This window comes from Mytilus edulis, chromosome 5 (assembly GCF_963676685.1).
Source record: "Mytilus edulis chromosome 5, xbMytEdul2.2, whole genome shotgun sequence".
Lineage (NCBI taxonomy): Eukaryota > Metazoa > Mollusca > Bivalvia > Mytilida > Mytilidae > Mytilus > Mytilus edulis.
Window position 1 is genome coordinate 48,355,604 of NC_092348.1, and position 22,675 is coordinate 48,378,278.

At 28.4% G+C, this 22,675-nt stretch overlaps 1 protein-coding gene across 1 annotated transcript; it reads left to right on the forward strand.

Annotated features, from left to right (window-relative positions):
* Nucleotides 1-1,777: 1,777 nt before the first annotated feature.
* On the forward strand, nucleotides 1,778-5,563 carry LOC139525134 (uncharacterized). The gene has a single exon (XM_071320319.1). The coding sequence runs from the start codon at nucleotides 1,778-1,780 to the stop codon at nucleotides 5,561-5,563; it is 3,786 nt and encodes a 1,261-aa protein (XP_071176420.1).
* The last annotated feature ends 17,112 nt before the right edge of the window (nucleotides 5,564-22,675 follow it).

Genomic DNA, 22,675 nt, shown 5'->3' on the forward strand with positions numbered 1-22,675 from the left:
GTTTTAATATAGAAGGCGACCCTGTTAAACAGTTAAAAGAAGCATACAAACACTTGGGAAGACATAATGCCCAAGGTATGCTGTTTAACATTCTTTTCGGTGATTTCCTTAATGCTTTGAGAGACTGGTTTATTTCAGCAAAGGTCAATACAACGTGGGACACATGGTTATCAACTCAGATAGATATATCTATACCTCATGCTCGGAAATTAAGACAACTTTCTAATCTACTTAAAGGATTTAAAGGTTTTCTGAACATTAATGTTTCAATCAATGATATTCTTTCAAAACAAGAACTTATTAAACAAATGTTAGAAATTGATCAGTTTGCCACCTTTTGGAGACAGGTAGACATTATTCCAGCAGATGATAAACTTACTCCGTCACAAGAAGTTTGATATGTATGTGATATTGTATTCCATATAAGGAGTGATCATACATGATCAGTAGGTGGGACAACTCTTTACTATTGATTTTCTTATTCCATATAAGGAGTGATCATACATGATCAGTAGGTGGGACATTGTAACGGTTATTCATAACCGGGTAACTTTTAGTGGATGTGACAGATCTAACTTTGAACAGTGATATTATGTTTATAGTGTTTGATTTGTATGTATTCATTGCACTTTTGTTTTCAAATTAAAATTTTGAAACTGATTATTGTTTTGGTAATAAATTAACCGTAAGTAAAGGAGGAGCGAAAAAACCAAAGGGACGTTATATCTCATAAGTAAAAAGTAAATCGACAAAGCCATGGCTAAAAAAGAAACAGACAAACAGACAAACAACAGAACACAAAATACAACACAGAAAAAAACCTAAAGACTGAGAAACACGAACCCCACCAAAAACCGGGGTGATCTCAGGTGCTCTGGAAGGGTAAGCGGACCCTGCTCCACATGTGGCACCTTTCATTTAGAAAGATCTAAAACTTAGTCATCTGTAATTCTTGTTCATAGAAAGAACCTGTTATTTCTTCGCCTTTTAAATCAATTATTTTATAAGTAAAAGGAATTGTATTTAAAACTTTTTCAATTACAAATATTTCTTTAGTCCAACGAGTAGTATAACCCTTTTCAAATTTACCCTTCTTTTTTGTTATTCTTACTCTAGTACCTGTTTTAAATTTAGGTTTTTTAATTTTCTCTTCCTTTTCTGGATATAAATTTTTATACACTGTTAATTCATTTTTTAATTTACTTGCTTGAACAGGTGTCATTTTAATTGAAGAATGTACTGTATTATTATAATTTTTAACTAATTTATCTAATATATCATAATATTTTAAAGTTTCATTAGCAGTAAAGTATTTATACATATGTTGTTTCATTGTTCCTATCCATCGTTCCACTACACTGGATTTTTCTTCATTCTCAGTTGAATATAACTTTATGTTATTATCTTTTAACAATTCTTTTACTTGTCGATTATAAAATTCGGATCCTTTATCTGACCAAATATATATTGGTTTTCTTTCTTTAAATAATGTTTTAAATGCTTCACTCACTGCTACTCCTGTTTTATTTTTCAATGGAATCAACCAACCATATTTACTAAAAATATCTATAACTGCTAATAAATATTTATAGTGTTTATTTTGTTTTGAATATTGTTGTATATCTATCAAATCAACTGCCCATGTTTGATCTATTGAATTAACATAAACACGTCTTTTAGGAAAAGATTTTATAACTCTATGATGTAGTTCATCTGCTAATTTATTTGTTAGATTTGTTTTAGACATTTTTAAGTAACTAAAATGTTTTCTTAAAAAATGGAGGCAAAAAAGGATAAAATTTTATCCAAGCGAGGAGATTCATATAAACTTGTTTTGACAAAAGAATATAAACATAAAGCAAGTATTTATGTATTTAATTATAAAATTAGTCTAAAGGATGAAAAACAAGAAACATTTACAAATGCTTTTGAACACATGGTAGACTATTCCATAAAAGATTACCCTAATGGAAGAATTAAAATAGTACCTATTCATGAAATCATAATTACTAAACATAAAAGCTGGCCTATAAGAACATATAATACAGTTAAAAAGTTATTCATGGATCAAATGGAAAGATTATTAAATAGTGCTGAAGAATTAAATTTAGAAGAAGTTATTTTTGAAGTTACTGTTATCCCTAATAGAAAAGGAAAAGGTAAAGCTTTAAAAATATTAGATGTCACAAATAAAAGAAGTATTATCCAAATAAAAAATGATGATACAATATGTTTATCAAGGGCAATTGTAACTTCTTTAGCTTCAAATAAGTTATTAAAAGATTTTACAGATTCTCAATTAAAACATATCAATGAAGGTAGACCATTACAAAAAAGAGTTGCTGAAGATTTACATGAACAATCAGGAGTAGAAATAAAAGAAGAAGGTAATAATTTAGATGATTTAAAAGCTTTTGAAAATTATCTTAATATTAGGATAATTGTTTTTACATCAAATAGTACAGAATATATTTTATATAATGGTAATGAAGAATATAATGAACAAATATATTTATATTATCATGATGAACACTTTGACACTATAACAAATATAACAGGATTTTTAGCTAAACGTAGGTTTTGTAAAGTATGTTTAATTGGTTATACTGAACAACATACATGCAAAGATAACACAGTAACAACTATCAGAAAACAACATATTTGTGATAAATGTAACAAAACATATACAGGCAAAAATCACAAATGTGGTGAAAAAATATGTTTAATATGTTATGAAAAATACACGGAAAGTAATGAAGAACACTTATGTTATATGAAACCATCAGTACCAAAACAAGTAAAAAATAATAAATATATATATTTTGATTTTGAAGCAAATCAAGAAACAGGAATACATATAATGAATTTTTGTATAGCTTACGATTTAGAAAATATTTATTGTTTTAAAAATAACTATGCAAAAGTATTTAAATGTGATTTCAATATTGATGATTTAAACTTGTTAGAATTAGACATAGATGATTGTTTTAGTGATGTAGAAAAAATTCCCTTTAGGGAATATGAAACCCCTATAGGAAATTCTGTAATAGACAACTTTTGCAAATATTTCATAAGAGACAAATTTAAAGACTACACTTTTATTTCACATTATGGAAAAGGTTATGATATGCAACCGATTTTAGGATGGATAATAAAAAATAAAATTGAACATAGTATTATTTCTTCAGGATTAAAATTAACATTTATAGTTATTAAAGGAATAAATTTAAGATTCATAGATTCTATAAATTTTACATTATGTGGATTAGCTGCTTTCCCAAAAACATTTGGATTTGTGGGTAACAAAGGTTATTTTCCACATTATTTTAATACAACAGAGAATCAAAAATATAAAGGAATTTATCCTGATAAAGAATATTATGGTTATAATACTATGACAATAAAAAATAAAGAATTATTTGATGAATGGTATAATAAAGTTAAAGAAAAAGAATTTAAATTCAATAAAGAAATATTTTATTATTGTCTATTGGATGTTTTAATTCTTGCCAAAGGTTGTACCTTATATAGAAAATTATTTTTAAATATAACCAATAATTGTATCGATCCATTTCAATATATTACAATTGCTCAATGTTGTACAAAAATATTTAAAACATTAATGTTGACAAATGAAACAATTGGAATTCACAAAAAGATGACAATTAAAGAAGTACATTCACAAAAATCAATACAATGGTTAGAGTATATTTCTTTAAAATATAATATAATGATTCAACATGCTAAAAGGGGAGGTGAAAAGAAATTATTCATTAATAAGAAATGTTATAAAGTCGATGGTTATTATTATGATAGAGAAAATAAAATGCGTAATGTTTATGAATTTTTTGGATGTTATTGGCATGGATGTCCAAAATGTTATAGTCCTGAAGAAATATGCAAAAAAGATAGAAATAAAAAAACTATGAAAGAGTTATATAATGAAACTAAAGAAAGACTTAAAATTATTAAAGATAATCTAAAACCAAATGTAAAAATTCATACAATATGGGAATGTGAGTTTGATCAACAAAAATATCCTGAAGTTGATCCACATTTAAAACCTATTGATAAAAGAGATGCATTTTATGGAGGAAGAACAGAAACTATTCAATTATACAATAATCTTTCTGATTTAAAAGGTAGATATGTAGATTTTTGTTCTCTGTATCCATCAGTAAATAAATATTGTAAATATCCTATAGGACATCCTATTACATATACAGATGTTTCTGTAGATGATTATATAAAAAATAATTATTTCGGAATAATGAAATGTAAAATATTACCACCTAAAGGATTGTATCACCCTGTTTTACCTTATAAACAATCAACTAGTGATAATACACATAAATTACTTTTTGGATTATGTAGAACATGTATGAATAAAATATCTTTTAAATGTAAACACATAGATGCGTCAAGCGATCCTACTTTAAATAAACATGATAAAATACATGAAATAAAAAGATGTAAAGAATGTAAAAATATTAAAAATGAAAAATGTATACATTCTGATGAGGAAAGAGTTATAGTAGGTACATGGTCTACAATAGAAATAGATAAAGCAATAGAAAAAGGTTATGAATTACAAAAAATATATGAACTAGAACATTTTGAAAAAACATCTACAGATATATTTAAACTTTATGTAGATACGTTTATGAAATATAAACAAGAAGCTTCAGGATGTAAATGTGATCCTAAATATTGTAAAAATGATTGTAAAAACGATAAAGAATGTAAAACAAAAATACAATACATTATAGATAATACTGCTTATGATTTAGATATTGACAAAGTTAAGTACAATTCAGGATTAAGATTTATAGCTAAAATATGTTTAAATAATTTATGGGGACATTTTGGTATGAGAGATAATTTTACACAAAAAGAATATTGTTTTACTTTAGAACATATAACTAAAATAGTATTTAATGAAAAATATAAAGATATAAGTACTATGATATTAGATGAAGATATTGTTTTAACAGAATATAAAAATAAAGAAGAATACTCTAAACCTAATCCAAGTGTAAATGTTTATATAGCTTTGTTTACAACAGCACATGCTAGATTAAAATTATACGAACTATTGGATATTCTACAAGAAAGAGTTTTATACATGGATACAGATTCTTGTATTTATAATGATGATGGTTCTGAAGCTTGTAAAAAGATAAAAAGTATGATGGGAAATAAATTAGGAGATTTAACAGATGAAATTGTTTCAAAACATAACGCTAATCATATAAAACAATTTATATCTGCTGGTCCAAAAGATTATTCTATGAAACTAGATACAGAAAAACTAGTTAGCTGTTGTAAAGGTTTTAGATTAAATGCTGAAGTAGAAAACAAGATTACATTAGATAAAAAAATAAAAATAGTTACTGATGAAAATGAAAAATATGAAACTGTTAAATACAATAATATAAAAATAGGAAAAGATCATCAACTTAAAACAGTTGACCAAGTTAAAGCTTATGATTATATGTTTGATAAAAGAATGGTATATTGTGAAAATGAAAATTTAATTAGAAGTTTTCCTTATGGATATTAAAAAATATATAATTAAAATTTTACTTAAAAAAATAAAGAATAAAAAATGATCGAAGCTTATACAGAAACAGATGACCCTGATGCTAAAGTTATATTAGGAAGAATAATGTTATCAGATTATCAAATATGTTGTTTAAGAGATGATTGGGAATGCCCTTTAACTTCAAAACAAATGGAAATAATGGAAAAGTTTGAGGGTAAAAAGTTATCTAAGTTTCCTCCTGGTTGGGATGCTTTTATTAGACCAGATAAAGTTTATGAATATGTTTTTGAAAAACCATGTCCTGAAATTTCTTTTTAAGAATTTTTTATTTTATTTTATTATTTCTCTATACCCCCTAAAAACAGAAAAAGTACAGGAATAGTACATACTTTTTTCTGCAATTTTGCTGTTTTTACCAGGAAAAGTACAGAAATTAGGGATTCTAATTTTTATCAATTTTTTATTTTAATTTCCAAACAATAAAACCAGTTAATGCCATACCACCAACAACAAATGCAATCTCTCTATTTTTCTGGTCTTCTGATGGAGTATAAAAATCACTTAATGTAGGTTTAGGTGATAATGAAGTTAATTTTTTATTCGTGACACGATAGTATAGTTTCATTGCCTGGTCAACATCATCAAAAGTCTGAACCGCATGATGTTCCTTTTGTAATTGTTCATTTATAAAATCTAATTTTTGTATTCTTTTTTTATTCCATTCTGCTTGTGCTTTTTCTAATTTTTCTATAGCTTTATCATGTCTTATTTTCTCTTCATTTGCATTACTACCCATATGTGAAAATAAATAATTACTCCCTGAAAATGCAAAAGCATTTGTTATTGCCCCACCAAGCATCATTGTTAAAGCACTTGCCATTTTATAAAAACAAAAATTACTTCATAATATCAGCAGGTATAATACCTTGCTTAATCAACATATCTTTTGTTGCCATTGCAAGTAATATATCAATGGATAACATTACAACATCATTCATATTAAAATCCACTTTTGGTGCTGGCCTCCTTAATACCTTTTTACCTATTTCTGCATATCCAACTGTTAACAATGTTTCCACTCCAGCATGATATAACATATTTGCTATTTGTTTTCCGTCTTTTTGAGTTGTCATTTTAATGTACTAAATTTAATTAAATTCAAAAGGATCAATTTCTTTATTTTGTTTTTCTGGTTTTGTTATTTCTTTAATCATTCTTTCTGGTTTCTTACTTTGGTTGTAAAAAAACAATCCCAATCCAACAATACTTATAGAAAAAAGTACAAATTTGTAATCAACTAGGGAACTGGAGTGTTTCTCAACCGAAGGAATATGTTCGTTTGATTCATAATCTGTTTCTGTATCAGAATCTTTTGTTATTTGTTTGATTTTTGAATTTTCTTTTTTTAATTTTTCCACTTCTTTTTTTCTCAATTCTGCATTTCTTATTCTTACTTCTGCACCTTTCTTACCAGCAGCTACTCTTTTTGGGTCTTTTTGTTTGGGTTTTTTAAATACATCTATTTGTTCAGGATTTTCATTCATCATTTTTTATGTCATTTTTTTCATCTTTTTTTTGGAAATCGAGCGAAGCGAGTGGTTCGATATGTCTTGCTGTTGTTAATATTGCAGTAAAAGGAGCAAGATACATTCCATATCTATAGTACAGTTCACAACATGTATTAGTTAAAGCATTATTGATAAAAGGATCTTCCTCTAAGTCTTGTATCAAAATTGGTGGATTAACAACTTTGAAAAACTTTGATACACCCATGACATATAAATTTATAAAAGAGTTTCCTAATGTCTTGGTCATACTAGCTCCCAATCTTGCTTCATATTTACAGTATAGTTTGTTTATTTGTTCTGTTGTCATTTTATCAATATCTGACAGTTGTAATTCTTTACCCAGATATTGTTTACTACTCCCACCAGCAACAACAGCTGATAATCTTTCGCGTTTTTTTTCTTGAAGGGAACCGTTCACTCCGCTCGCTTCATCATCAATATTTATGTTTTCCACAATTTGCTCACTTAATAATTCTTCAGCATTCATTTTATACGTTTCAAAAAACGGATATAATTTATTTTTAACTTTAAAAAAATTAAATACAGCATATCCAACCAATGATAAGACTGCAGTGTTTGTTGCAATTGTTAGTATTTCCAACAGCATTGCTTTTTTTATTGCTTATTTTTGGTTAAATTACTTAAGCATTATTTTGCTTATTTTGGTTAAATTACTTAAGAATTACTTAAGAATTACTTAAGCATTACTTAAGCATTACTTAAGAATTACTTAAGCATTACTTGAGAATTGCTAAAAAAAAAATCAATTAAGTAACCAATAATCAGTAGGTTGATCTGTCTTTAATATTAATTTACGATGTTTCTTTTTTTTAAGTTCTTCCTTTATTCTTTGTCTTTCTTCCAAAGTAGGAATAACATCATTTTCTCTTAGACAATTATCAAAACTATCTCTATCTTTTGTGTAGAACATGCATAACCATTTTGTTTGTTCTCTTAAATCTTTTAAAACAGAGTTGTATCTCTGTGAAATGACCCACACTGATTGTTCCGCATGTCTTCCTGAAAATGCAAGCTCGGACAGCATATCTTTTTTCTTTGTTAGTTCTTTTGTTGCACTGCAGTCATCAATGATATATAATGTTGGATGACCAGCATATTTTTTAAAGAACATTCTTAGTAGTTCTTGTAGCTTCTCTTCTTTATAAAGGGAACCGTTCGCTTCTCTCACTTCAACAATAGGATTAACAATTATTAAATTTTTTGTTTTTGGTTTTCTAACATCACCAATCCATTCACGATTTTTGTATGCTTTGTTCCATTGGATGGTTGGACAAAGAATAATTATATATTTGAAAACTCCACTATATTCTCCTTCTAATAAATCAAGAACAAACTCTGTTTTTCCACATCCTGTTTGTCCACATATAATAGCACAATGGGGATATTTTGGTAATTCATAAAGGGAATCGGAGTGTATCTCTTCCATTTTTAAAGGAGAACCTCTAGTAATTAACTTCTTTAAATCTTCCATCTTCAAAATTAATTTGTGCATCTTGTATAACAAACAGATAAACATTTATTAATTTATTTGCTCCTGCTGTTTTAGTTATTTGGATAGTAATACCTTCAGAAGCATTTTCAATTCTTCTACCTGAACCGTGTAACGAATTGTCATCTGTTGAACGTAAATCTAACCATAATGCATAATTAGTTGTAAGATATTTTTCTAATGTTGTATAGGATAAATTTAAATCCTTTAAAACTTCTTCTGTTGTTTTATTTCTTTTTGAATTTAAAGCAAAGAATTTATTTATTTCATCCCATTGTTGATATGCTTTCATTCCTTGACTGTATAGTTGATTTGGAACACCTTCTATTGTCATTTCTACTTTTGTTATGTTAGGATTATAATAAGTTTCGGTACTTGTTCTTTCAGGATCTTCGAACAACATTAGAATTCCTTTCATACTTCTAGCTGGAACATTTAAATTTATATTCCACAATGTATCAGATTTGTTTTTGGTTATTTTTCTATGTCTTAGTATTCTATCGTACAAAATAACCATCTTACCATTAACTTGTTGTCTTATCTGTCTTGCTAATTCTGCATCAGTAACCATATCAAATTCTAAACAAATGTTTTTGATTGTATAACTTGCAGATGTATCTGTTGATTTAATAACATTGCTATAATTATTAAATGTAAGTTCATATTCAAGTCTATCACCAAGACCTGCTTGATAAAAAGGCATATGAGTTTCTAATAGTTCAAAATCAAGTGGGATACAAAATTTTGCACCATATGCAGTTGCAATTGCTTCATCGCCTATGTCTGATGCTTTATCATCCGCACCAACTCTGTGTTTTAACATGTTTGTTTCACCAATACCTTGGTATGCCATATTTAAACGTTCAGATGTAGATTTCCATAAATCAACATAACAATGATAAATATCACTATCATCAATTGACATAATTTCATTTCCACTTATACGAATTGTTGTTTTTTTAACTATTGTTCTTCCTATGTTTTGATATATAGTTGCATTGTCGTCTGTAGATGTGAGTTCTATTTCAAATGCCAATCTGGTTGTTCCAGGAACAATAACATCATTATTGCTTAGATTGGGGAATCTCACTAATAGCTGTTGATTTTGATCAATAGTTGAAGGATTATTTGTTATTGATACACTTTGACGAATACCTTTCACACCACGAGGTTCTCTTATTTTTCTGTAAGGATTTAATTTGTTTCCGTATGCCGACATTTTTAAGGATTAAATTTGTTATAAAAATAATTCAATTACCACTGATACTAGAGTATTGATACATGTATAATTATTAGTCATACTAATAAAACTTATTAAATCTCCAGCCTTAACTTCAAAAGGTGTATAAAAGTTATTAAAACCGTGTGTGACACCATTATCCAAACTCATTTTGTAACTAGTTGACTTATCATTAACAATCATCTTAATGGCTATAATATCTGTGCTTGTTCTTAAACTTACTAAACTAATACCCAATATTTGTCCTGGAAAGTTCATTACATAATAACCACCACCATCACCAAAATTAAACTTTTTATTTCCATGTATTGGACCATCAATTCCAGCATATATACTTATTATTTTTCTGTCTGGTTTATTTTTAATATTACTAACTATATTTTCAACATTTAAAACTCTGATGCTTAGGGCAGCGACACTCCGATGTAAATTTTTATCCTTAGTATCCATTGTTTGAAGCTCACTCTTCATATTTAATATTTCTTTTTCTACGTTTTTTTTTTTGACACCAAGTATGCTCATTTTATTAAATAAATTATATAATTTCTAAAACACAATTAATTGGTAAATGATTAATTATCTTGTTATTATTTTCATCTCTTATTTCTAATTTCAATTCTGTTATAACATCATTTACTAAACACTTATATTCCGGATGCTCAAATCTCGCTGTTATAACTTCACCAAACTCTTTATTCTCGACTGGAATAACAGCCAATAATGTACTTGGCTTACCATCAAGATAATTATGAGAAGTGCTAACTTGTTCCAAATGGATATATAATGATTTATAAATAGCAAAATCCACAAATTTGTTTCCATAATGTAATTCATCAGGTTCAAATTTACGTTTATTATTAAACCCTAACATATTTCCCAAACCCTTACTTATCTTTAACTCAGTAGTAGTGTTTAATGAAGCGATACCATTTGCTTCATTTACGGATAATACAATATTTTCTTTTTGAAATTCATCCACTATTTGTTGAAAACTATAATAACCATTCATAATCCTTTGTTGTTCCTCTCCGGTTTTTGTTATAAACCCATGATAAACATTATACCAACCTATACTGTATCTTATAAATTTCAAACCAATACGTTTATTTCCATTTCTGTTATTTATGTATTGTTCTAAGTTTATTGTATTATCAATATTTGAAATAGTATGAAACATTTTTAATATAAAAAAATGATAACAAAAGAATTTAAATATAATCCTAATGTTTCATATAATCCAGGTATTAAATATTCTGAAAAAGATCATCAATTAAAAACAAATCTTGTAAATCAAACGATATTTGTAAATCAAAAAGAGAACTTTAAAACATCTTTTCCTGATTTATTTCAAAACTATCAAAACCCATCAATACACACTAACGAACCATGGAATACATGGATTCATTCTTCATTTGATTGGTGGCAATGTCAATTAAACTTTGCAGTATGGTGTGCAAGTACAGGATGTGGTGTTTCTTATAATGATCATATACAAAATACTTCAAATCTTACAAAGTCTTTTTATATGTTTCATTTATATTATTGTATTGCCAGAATTTTAAAAGAACTTAAATCACCTTTACCAACAGATTCTTCTTTCTGTTATTACAAGAATCCCTATGACAAAGCTGCATATCAAAAATTATGTGATGAATTTAATATTTCTCCAAATACAGATTGGAGACAAAAACTAGAATCATCATGTCAAGGATTAGGAAGTTTTGAGCAATATTATAAACCAAGTGGTAAATATAGACAAAATCATAAAAAGGATGGTCCATTCTTTAATATTCGTGATACAATTTATCATGAAAAAGATATAAGTATGGCTTGGACAACATTTATTTTAGATAACTCTAATGGATTTACACAAGCTGGTATTGAACGTATTAATGAAAGTATTAAAATTTATGTATGGGCTTTGTTGGGTGCTCAATCTCAAACAAAAACAGAAATTTTAAAAGTAGGAACAGGATTTGATGCACAAAAACAATTCTTAGCAAATGTACAAGATGTTATTAATAGTCCTATTGATTTACCCACTCAGATATCAAATTATCAAAATGTTTTAAAATACGCAAGAAGCAAAGTTGATTATGCTTATGGACTTGGTTTATATATGTCTCCCAGTGATATGGTTTTACAAATTGGAACTATTGTTGGTTATAATAATAAAATTATAATTGCAACAGAAAATCAAACACTCGGGTTTAATGATGATTTAAATAATAAAAATTTTGATCATGTTGATTTTAAGCCAAAAGAACCTGTAAAACCACAAGAACCTGTAAAACCACAAGAACCTATAAAACCTGAAAAGCCTAAAGAACCAAAAATAGATCCAATAAAAAAAATTGAACATGAAGATCATGAAGATAATAAACAAGCAATAATATTTGTAAGTATTGTAATAGGATTTACAGCACTTTATTTTTTCAAATAATCTCTAGCAGCAGTAAACAATAAACTAACAACTAAAATAAGCAATGCCCATAAGTTGTTTGCAAACCAATTTACTACGTCTTTTGTTGCAGACAATAACCAAGAAACAATAGAACCTATAATACCTGGTAATGCAGCTGCTAATTTTCCTGCAAGAAAAGATAATAGTTTTCCAAGATTTTTTAATTGTTTTTTTATCCAGTCTTGTACACCACCACCTTTTGATGGAGGAGAAGGAGAAGGAGAAGGAGAACCAGTAAATGCCTCAACAATAACACCAATAATCATTCCAAAAGCAGTTAAAACACTAACTATTGTTATTCCTTGTTCTCTGAATAATGTTCTTATTCTTTCACCTAATGTTTTGTCTTCGTTTAACATTTTATGTATTGTTTGTTTAAATCTGTTCACTTGACTACGTAGTTTCTCTTTATTAATATTAATTACTTCTAGTCTTGCACTTCTCTCAGATTCTAACTCTCTTATTCGACTACTTATTCTATCTATTTGAAATTCATCATTGTCTTCTTTAGCTTGTTCTAATTTGGCATTTTCTTTTGCTAAGTCTTTATTTGTTTCATTCAATTTTGTTAATTCATTTGCAATCTCTTCTTTTACTGATGTCATTGCACTGATTATACCATCCATCTCTCTTTTTGTCATATATGTTTGTGTTTCTTCATTTATGTAAGATGTTCCTTGTTCAATAAATGAAGTTTCTATTTCTTTCACATGTGTTTCTTCATTACTTGCTATTTCTAATAATTCTTGTCCTTCTTGTTGTGTAGATATTTCTTGTAATGGAATTTCTATATAATCGAGTTCACGAATTGATGCTTTTATCGTTCTTTGAAAATCTTGAAAATCTGCTCTAGCTTCTCTTAAATTATCAGATATTTTAAAATCATCTACACCTAAAACATCCCTGACAAAATTAACACCGTATTCTTTTTGAAGAGTGCTAAATTTATAAAACTTTAATACTCCTTTTTTAAAATACGTTAATGCAATATTATTGCCCTTTTCATCTTTTACATATAATATTTGGTTTCCTTTATAATCTTCTCTAACTAAAAAACCTATTTCACTACGTGTTGTTTCACCATTTTTTTTATAAAATTGTTTAATCATTTTTTTTATAGTTTCTTTTTTACGAATTTTAGATTCATCTTCTGATAAATATCTTGTTTTTTCAAATTCATTATTTATATAATTTTGAAACTCTTCATCATCATTATCCATTAATGGTGTTTTTTCTTCATCATCATAATCATCATCATCATAATCATCTATTTTAAACTCATAACCCCCTTCTGCCATTTTTAATTAAATAAAATAAAAATGCCATTTTTAATTAACCAAATATTTCTGTTAATAAACAATAAAAACTACCTGTAAATATTAATTTTTCTACTAACAAAAAGATATTTGAACATTTAAATTCATTATCAACCATTATTTGTAGATTTTCTATAATTTTATCTTTTTGTTTTTTTGTAAGTCCATTTATTTTCGCTTGACGCTCTTCTTCTTCATCTGAAGAATCTTCTTGTTCTAAAATATATTGAATTGTTTTTTTAGCGCATTTCGATTTTTCAGTTTCCATTTATTTAATAAAAAAATCACCCTGTGTCTAAAAAATCGATTCATAGTTTGGTGGATTTTCCCTAAGGGGAATAGAAGAAATTATAACTTTATTTATAAAAATTATAGATTTTCCATTTTTTTTTTTATTTCGTTTCTTACTCTATTTTCTGTTTCTTCTATAAGTTTTTTTCTTTCATCTTCTCCTAAAGTAGTTAAACTTTTTCCTTTTAGGAAATTTTCCATTTTTCCTTTTTGGGAATTTTTTTTCATTTCATTAAATTTTTCTTGCTCTTCTAAAATAAGTTTAAATTCTTCTTCACTTATTTTGTTGTCAGTTAAAGACCTAGAAATGAAATCTTTAATACTATTTAATTTACATTCTGCTAAAGTTTTTATTTCGTAATGTTTTTTAGCTTTTAAAGTAAGCTTTCTTCTTATTAATTTTATTACACCACCAATACTTCCGCATGCGACTGCTGTTATTTGTAAAGGTAATAAAATAGGAATAGCAACACCTATACCTGCAGAAATAACTGATGCTGAAATTAAAGTTGTATCTATTCCATCTGTAAAGTTTACTCCTCTTTTATATTTTTTATATAAAGAATTTCTTTTGTCTCTTTCATTTTTTAAAGAATTTTCTATTTCTGAAATTTTTTGTAATCTATAGTTTTGTCCATCTTCTATAGGTAATTCTGGATATAAATCAGGAGCTGTAGGTTGTTTCATTTTTTAAAGTAAAAATTGATTTTTTTTTTTCTCTTAAATCCCACAGAATTTTTTCTCTGCCTGTTATTCCGGTTTTTTTTTTTTTTTTTTTTTGGGGAGTAAGAAAATTTGGTGTTTTTTGGGGTGTTTTTTTGCTTTTTTTTTTATGAAAATTTAGGGCTCTTTTACTTGAAATGAGGGTAATTTTTTGGGGGTCAAATTTTTTTTTTTTGGAGGGGGTGCTGGAGTCGTTCAAGTACTATACTACTCCCCTTAGGGGAAAAAATGAGTTTTATAAAAAAAACCCAGGATTAAGGTTTTGGTGTGCTCTTTACAAAAAATTTTTTTTATTTTTTTTATGGGGGGTATAAATACAAAGTGTGTTTTTTTTCTTCTTAATTTTGAAGTTAAAAATCACACAAAAATGTTGGTAAAATTTTTATTTTGGATGTAAAAAGGGGTTTTTTTCTTTAAAATGGGGGGTCAAAAATTGAAGATAATTTTTTTTTTTTTGTGGGGGGCTAAAGGAGTGGTATATTGTGTCAAACCTATTATGAAGCTCGGTGATTACTGTTACTAAAATCGTTTCATCATCATACTCATTAAACATTCATTTAAAAATAACCGCGGTATATCATAAGTGCCTCATATAGAAAAAACTAGTTTCGCTACTATCAATATCAAACTGCTGAAATTGACCAAGAAACATTGTATCATCTCAGACGTCCAGCTCGGATTTAAACTTGGCTACTGACCTCATAATGCAATATTTGCTCTTCATTCAATCCCATCAAAATCTTTACTAAACGGTTAAAAAAGGTTATATATTGTTTTTATTTATCTTTATATTTATTTAACTTTAATACTATGATTTACAACAAGTTTTTCATATTATTACAGAACACATAGAGTCCATATACTACCATTCTACAGCATTCTTTCATCTTACAACCAATACCAATCACACAAATCCTTAATTTACTTCAGTATCTTAATAACACCGTATATAGATACCGTGTATTTAACAATTATTTTTAAGTGTCTATTCAAAAATTCAACAATGTTCGTTTGATGGATTCCATTCTTGAAAACGCTTTCAACGAAGTCAGTTTTTCACAAATAAACACAAAAATTAGCTTGCAACTAATTATATACCGCAAAACAATATAAATGAATTGAATCACTTGCAGAATTATACAAAACATCTCGCAAACCTATCACACAAAAGACTTATAAATGACTTCATTATAATGCCGACAATTTATTACACTTCACATAGTTAATCATCAGTTGAATTGCTTCCTAAACCATATCCGAATAAAAAAAATACTCCGTCTCTTTTATATCATCACACTGCTTACAACATAATAGCAAATAATGCTCATATCAGGTTATCAAATTTCCCGATTCTTCATGTTTCGATTCTATGGAATTTATATTACATACAGTTCTACTTTGTTCTTTTATTTCAATTTCTTTACTATGTTTACGTTTCATTATTTGTTTACGTTTTTCTTTACACTCTATTGTCTCTCCTACAGATAAATTCCTGTCGCTATTAATTACCTGTTTTACAGGTATATCAACAGTAACAGGTTTATGAAATGTACATCGTTCTATATTCTCATCCACGTGTTCAATTGGAATACTACATGTATGTGTGAATGAAGAGGCTCCCAAAAGTGGAATGTTTGTAAGCATTGTACGTTCCTCGCATTTATCCACAGAACATGCATCAATGTTCACTTTCATTATCATTAACGTTCAAACGTCTGCAGTGTTACTTTGAATGAAATTAAATTCTTTCAAACGTTTATTGTCTCTCTTTCTTGCTGATTCTGATTTACGTTTTAACTGCTTATTTGTATCAGTATTGGAATACATAATCGAAATTTTTGTTTTGTCATTATTACCATAGAAACTATACATTATAATTCCCTATTCCTCACATGCGCATTCTATTGACTTTATTTGAAACTTAGATAATCTACCCATAACGCACAGTCACAGTTTTCATAAATGAAACAAAATAAACCAACAGAGCCTCTGGTCAGGTTCGATACACAATAAAGCCGTCAAAATATAGGTTATATATTGTTTAAAATTCATTTTTATATTTATATGAAAAGAGAAGAAAAAATGATATGAGTTAACTGTTTATGTACCACTGTGTGGCACCTGAAAAGGGTTAATTATTTTATGAAAAAGAAGAATTGTGCTATTAGATACAATAATATGTTATGTTAGTTTTGACTATAAGTATCTGAAAAATAAATGACAAAATGAATTATCAAGATAATTCTTCAAATGCATTCCACATGGTATCAACGTGCTCTTGTCTCTTATTTTTGACTGCCATTATAATATATTGATATTTGATTGATCATAAAAAGGCTTTTGACAGTGTTAAGTATTTTAAATTATAGACGAAATTAGCTCAATATGGTATAACCGGAAAAATTTTAAATCGAATAAAATTAATATATTTTAACTTGAAACCATTAGGCGAAAAGAGAATGACTACATATATTTTGTTGTAATATTTTATTCAAGAAGGTCAGGTCTCGAAAACATAACAATCGTGAATGAAGAACTACAGATTTAAAATAAAATCCTGTGAAAATGTCACCAAATGATGGAGAAGTTAACAACTAAAAGTAACTGTACGACCTTCAACAACGCGAAGAAAAAACATGCCGTATATTTAGATTAGCTGTATAGAATTCGAACTAGTAGCCCTTTTCACAAACATTCTTAAGTGTGAAATTAATCATAAGTCTAAAATATTCCTCAACAATCAACTAAATATTTTCATCGTAAGATTAATTTTAAACTTAAATATTTTTTGTTTATATACCTTTCAAAATTAAATAATAATACGTTCTTTCCTTTAATTTGATAATGTGGAACACAAAAAAAAACTACATTCTCCAGAACATTTTCGGTTCACTGACTGTTGAAGAATCAATTTCAAGATATTTGGTCTTCAAAGCTCTATTACTTCATTCATTATTTCGCCTTTACGATGATGTGTGGGGTGGTCGAAATTTAAACGAGAGGTCCCCAAGTCAAGGTCCCTTCATAAAGAAAAATATCGGCGAATAAGAAAGAGCACATAAAGATGTTTATTCAATAGCAATACATTTTTGAAGATTTTGATGATATCAAAGATTTTTCTTTTTTAAGAGAGTCCACGTACTTTTGTAAAATAGAAACGCTTCGCCTTCAAGGATACAAAAAGTATATATAACGTAAAAACAAGTAAAGCATATAATCAACTAATTTTTCATGTGACTTTAGTACACGTTGATTATTACCTCGTGAAAAATTTCACAAGCAGTCTACTTTTTAAATGACCATAATTAATGTTCTATTTCTTATACTGTATTTTTTTATACTGCCCCCTTCTATGATTTTACTTAGAGTTTTTATATCTTCTTGTATTTACCTTTTAAAAGGTCCGCGACACAGTTATCGTCCTTCTTTCGTTGTCTAATATAATCCCTAATGCGGACAGTGTTCTACATTTGGTTAATACACCTTTCAATTTTATTTCCTTATATTGTATTCATAATATAGTAATATGGAGTGGAAATTGCATGTCTAAACAGTTTATAGTAATTTTACGTTAAGATAAATAAGTGATCTGGTCCAGTGTGAAAAGTTCATAATTTATGATGTGTCCCAAAACTAATACACTACACTGTTAAAATATTTGTGGATCGAGCAGGTGCTAATTTTAGTTAAAATATTTTTGTTGATTTCGGTTATAGATAAATTCACTACGTCATAACTGTTTTTCTCGGATCAATATTTGTTTCATGTCTGTCTTCTATTACTGACGTCATTTTGTCGGGCAGTTCAATGTAGTTTCTAAAAGAATTCTTAGACTGTTTTATAATTATTTTGTTTTATATATTCCGTTATTGTAACTCTTAATTCAATGTTATGACTTTCGGCCTCATTTTACCTTCTCATAACCCTTTAATGAATCATGATTTTACGAAATGGAAAGAAAACACTAAACACCAATTCTTCAAGGATATCCACGTGCTCTAAAAACCTTATTCAAAATTTTAGTTCTACCGCCGTCAATCGAAATTCCCCATTTAATTTTTGCACATTTTATAAATGTGTTAAAGGTGGCAATGCTGTTGCAGCCATATTATTCAATAGAAACGCACGGCGATATCCACAAATATTTCCGTGCAATGCCAGAAAATGACAAACCTGTTCTAGATTATCTTCTGATAATACTGTAAGGTCAACAGTGAACGGGAGAGCCTTTTCGGTTTTATTTTCCTGTGACAGTACATGAAAAATTCAAAGCCTCGTTTATCTGGTTATATGAACAAAGCCAAAGTGTGATATACAATATGTAGGACAAACAGGACAGGAGTTTTTTAAAAGAACACAGGAACATCTATACCGCTTCCGAAAACCTAAGAAATTCAAAAGCATAATTTATCAACATTTAGGTAAACACAAGTACAATATTAAATTTATTAGATTCCAACCGCTTGAAACGGTCCAGAAACATCAAGGGCAATCGCATAAATAATTTGAGGATTCCCGTAAAATAATCGAACTGTCTTCGATTAAACGACTCCAAACAGCTTATCCCCTGGGTCTAAATGACAATATACTTCGACAAGGGAACATATATACTACTTCTATTGATATCTTGAATATTATTGATAAGAGACAAAGAAATAATAGGTCTCATGGCAAACGTATCAATCGAAACCAACGAGCTAAACATAGTATAAATTATACACTTGGTAATCTCCTATGTATATTTAAAAACAATAGTAGGCATCAATTATTATGTTAACTGCGTCAAATACCCATTAGTAAATTACACGATATTTTCAAGGAGTGTGACACCATCTCTTTCTTCTACCCACTGTATGAATATTCGCGTATAATTACAGCTTTTTGCCACCATAGGCTGTTCCCAAGTATCGAAAAAACCTGCAGATCATAATCGTCATTTTCTGAAAAAATGTATATATTAGCAGAGGTATTGATTTGATCAACTCATCAAGTATATTGAATGAATTTACCGTTCAAAACTTTATACCTCCCTATTTTGATAACATAGAACCACCTATAATTTCATACACGTACAAAAACCCAGTAGAAGTTTAATTTTCAATCATACTTAGGTAACATCAGACGTGAATGTAGATGATAATACTCCCTTAACTTGAAACTGTGAATTGTCGAAATTTAGATATGTCCCCTATGGCCATGTTATTACAGGGACCTCAATATCGTCCAGGACAGAGAGGTTAAAAGCTTTTTGAAAAAAGGACCAAAATATCGTCCTCCATCTTAAATAGATTGTAAAGAGTGTCGTCAAGTCACCAAAGATGCTTTGTTAAAAGTTCTGTTTAAAGTGGTGTAAACGGGAAAAGTTTGATAAAAAATCTTTTGATTCTTGCTTAAATAAATGTATGAATGTCATAGATAAAAGAATATCACATTTTGAAAATAGTTTAGAAGTAAATAATAGAGTACACAATACACCTATTTCCAGAATAAGAAATAAACTTCAGGAAGTTTCAAAGCGGTTTGTGTTTGTACCGGCCGACATAGCAGCCAACAACATAGTGGTGGTATGCGGTAAATACTACACGGGCGTTCTTAAGAATAAAATTTTTAATTCATCTACATTCAAGTTCATGCGCTCCATAGAGAGTCAGATAGTAAACAAACATACCATAACAACATCAATCTAAAGGCTTCTCCTGAGCATTTAAAGGTCCCCACATGTATTGGCTACCTAAACTACACAAAAACCATTTAAATATCGTTTAATCTCGACCTCTCGTAAGTGTCCTATAACTAATCTTTTGGTGCTTTTAACAAGTTCATTAACTACTATTAAACAGCTTATAAACTATTGTAATAAAATATATGAACCTCAAATGAGAAAGGTAAATATGCTAGGTATACTTACTGGAGGTTTGATTAGATGATTGAAGCTGTTAATTTTCTCCTTATTAATATTTATGTACGTTTCGGCAAATTAGGTATCCCTATGGGCACTTATTGCGCCCCTTAAATAGCTATAACGAATCACAGTTTATGACTAAACTCAGTAAAGACCCGTCGAAATTGCATTTTATCGATGAATTCTACAACTCTTACCGTTATCTTGATGATATTTTTTCGTTAAATAATCAAGAATTTTCTAAATATACTGCTGCAATTTACCCAACGGGACTTATTTTTAATAAATCTAATTTAAACGTTAATTACTGTCCTTTTCTAGATTTTGATATTTCGGTTTTAAACGGGAAACTCCACAATAAAATTTACGACAAAATGGACGATTTTCCGTTCCCTATTGTTAATTTTCCGTTTCTAGATGGTGATGGTCCTTTGTATGTTGTGACGTTTTCGATTTCAAAGAACGTAATCTATGTATTACTGGTAAATTATTAAACCAGGGATATCGTTACCATAAATTACTTAAAACCTTTACTAAAGTTTTCCATAGATATAAAGATTTAGTTTAGATGTTTGGTTGTTCCTGTAGAAAACTTATTTCAAACGGGAAAGCACATCCTCATTTCTACGGAAATGTTGTTAACCGTGAATTTAAAAATGGTCCTGTTAACTTATCCCTCCTTTAAACAAACTTATTCTAAAATGTTACCAATTCAACACTGTAATTAGATCATTGAATATTGTTTTTATTGGTATAAATATTGATTTTGTTATCAACAAATTAAAAGCAAATTAAACATTTCTAGTATATTATTTACATATACACATTCATAGGCGTACAATCTGTCGATACCTGTATCTTGGCATCGCACAAAGTCATGTTTTTCTCTGACTGTTTACGACGTCTTTACACTAAATCCATTTGATGTTGGATGTGTAATGATTGATAATTTAGTCTTACATGCGTGATTGTTTTATTAGTTGCAAGTGGCTTTGAAATAGATGTCAGTTAACTGCAAGTACTCTCAGATCTGTTCCTTGTGTCTTTTTGTTGTTGAGATGTACAAGTAACCGGCCATGTTCACTTGTATTTTGTCCATCTGATGAGTTATGCCGTTTCCAACTGATTTTTATAGTTCGTTCTTATGTTGTACTGTTATACCACTGTCCCAGGTTAGGGGACACATTATGTAAGTATGTGCCTGTCCCAAGTCAGGAGCCTGTTATTCAGTGGTTGTCGTTTGTTTATGTGTTACATACTTGTTTTTCGTTCATTTTTATATGAATAAGGCCGTTAGTTTTCTCGTTTGAATTGTTTAACATTGTCATTTCGGAGACTTTTATAACTGACTATGCAGTATGGGCTTTGCTCATTGTTGAAGACCGTACTGTTACCTATAGTTGTTAATCTTCTACCCTTTGAATGTAAAGATAACAAGTGCACCTACTCCCCTCACCAAAATTAAATTGGCATTGTTTTAAAAAAAAAGTACAATTTATCAGCACATATCTTTATCTCTTAAGTTATAAATAACAAAAAAACATACATATTTGGACCTTTACATGCTCGTTCTTTAATGTCTAGTTTTTACATTAAACATGTTTTATAAAAGAAGTAATCTGTAGCAAAACGTGTGGGATTCATTTGTTTTGAGTGATACATACTTTCTTTTTGTTGTCTAATTGTTTTCCCAAGTTACGACATTCCTAATGATAATTCAGAGCGAAAAAAATACGAATTATTGCATTTCATCAAATCCGTTCCTTTAAAACAACTTACATCTACAAAATACAAACAAACCTACACAGCTTTCATATTGTAGCTTAACCAGCTGGTTTGTCGAAATTTAGTGTGTATAACTTGTCAATTTGTCTACAAAGGCATTAGCTGTTAAAATCAAATTCACCGATTTGAACCAAATTTTAATATATAATTTGAAACATACTAAAACATATATCAAAATTGCAATTAGTCTGTAATACAGCGCATGTACTCGATACTATTTATTCTAATTTCATGATTATTTTCATCGCATTAACAATCGAAATGGAGACAACCAACGGTCACTTAAACAAAAACAGAAACATACCTCGTGCAATTAGATTTGTCTTCGTCT

Bases quoted from the DNA above. Each gene is read 5' to 3' on its own strand.
- LOC139525134 (XM_071320319.1), top strand. From the start codon at position 1,778: ATGGAGGCAAAAAAGGATAAAATTTTATCCAAGCGAGGAGATTCATAT.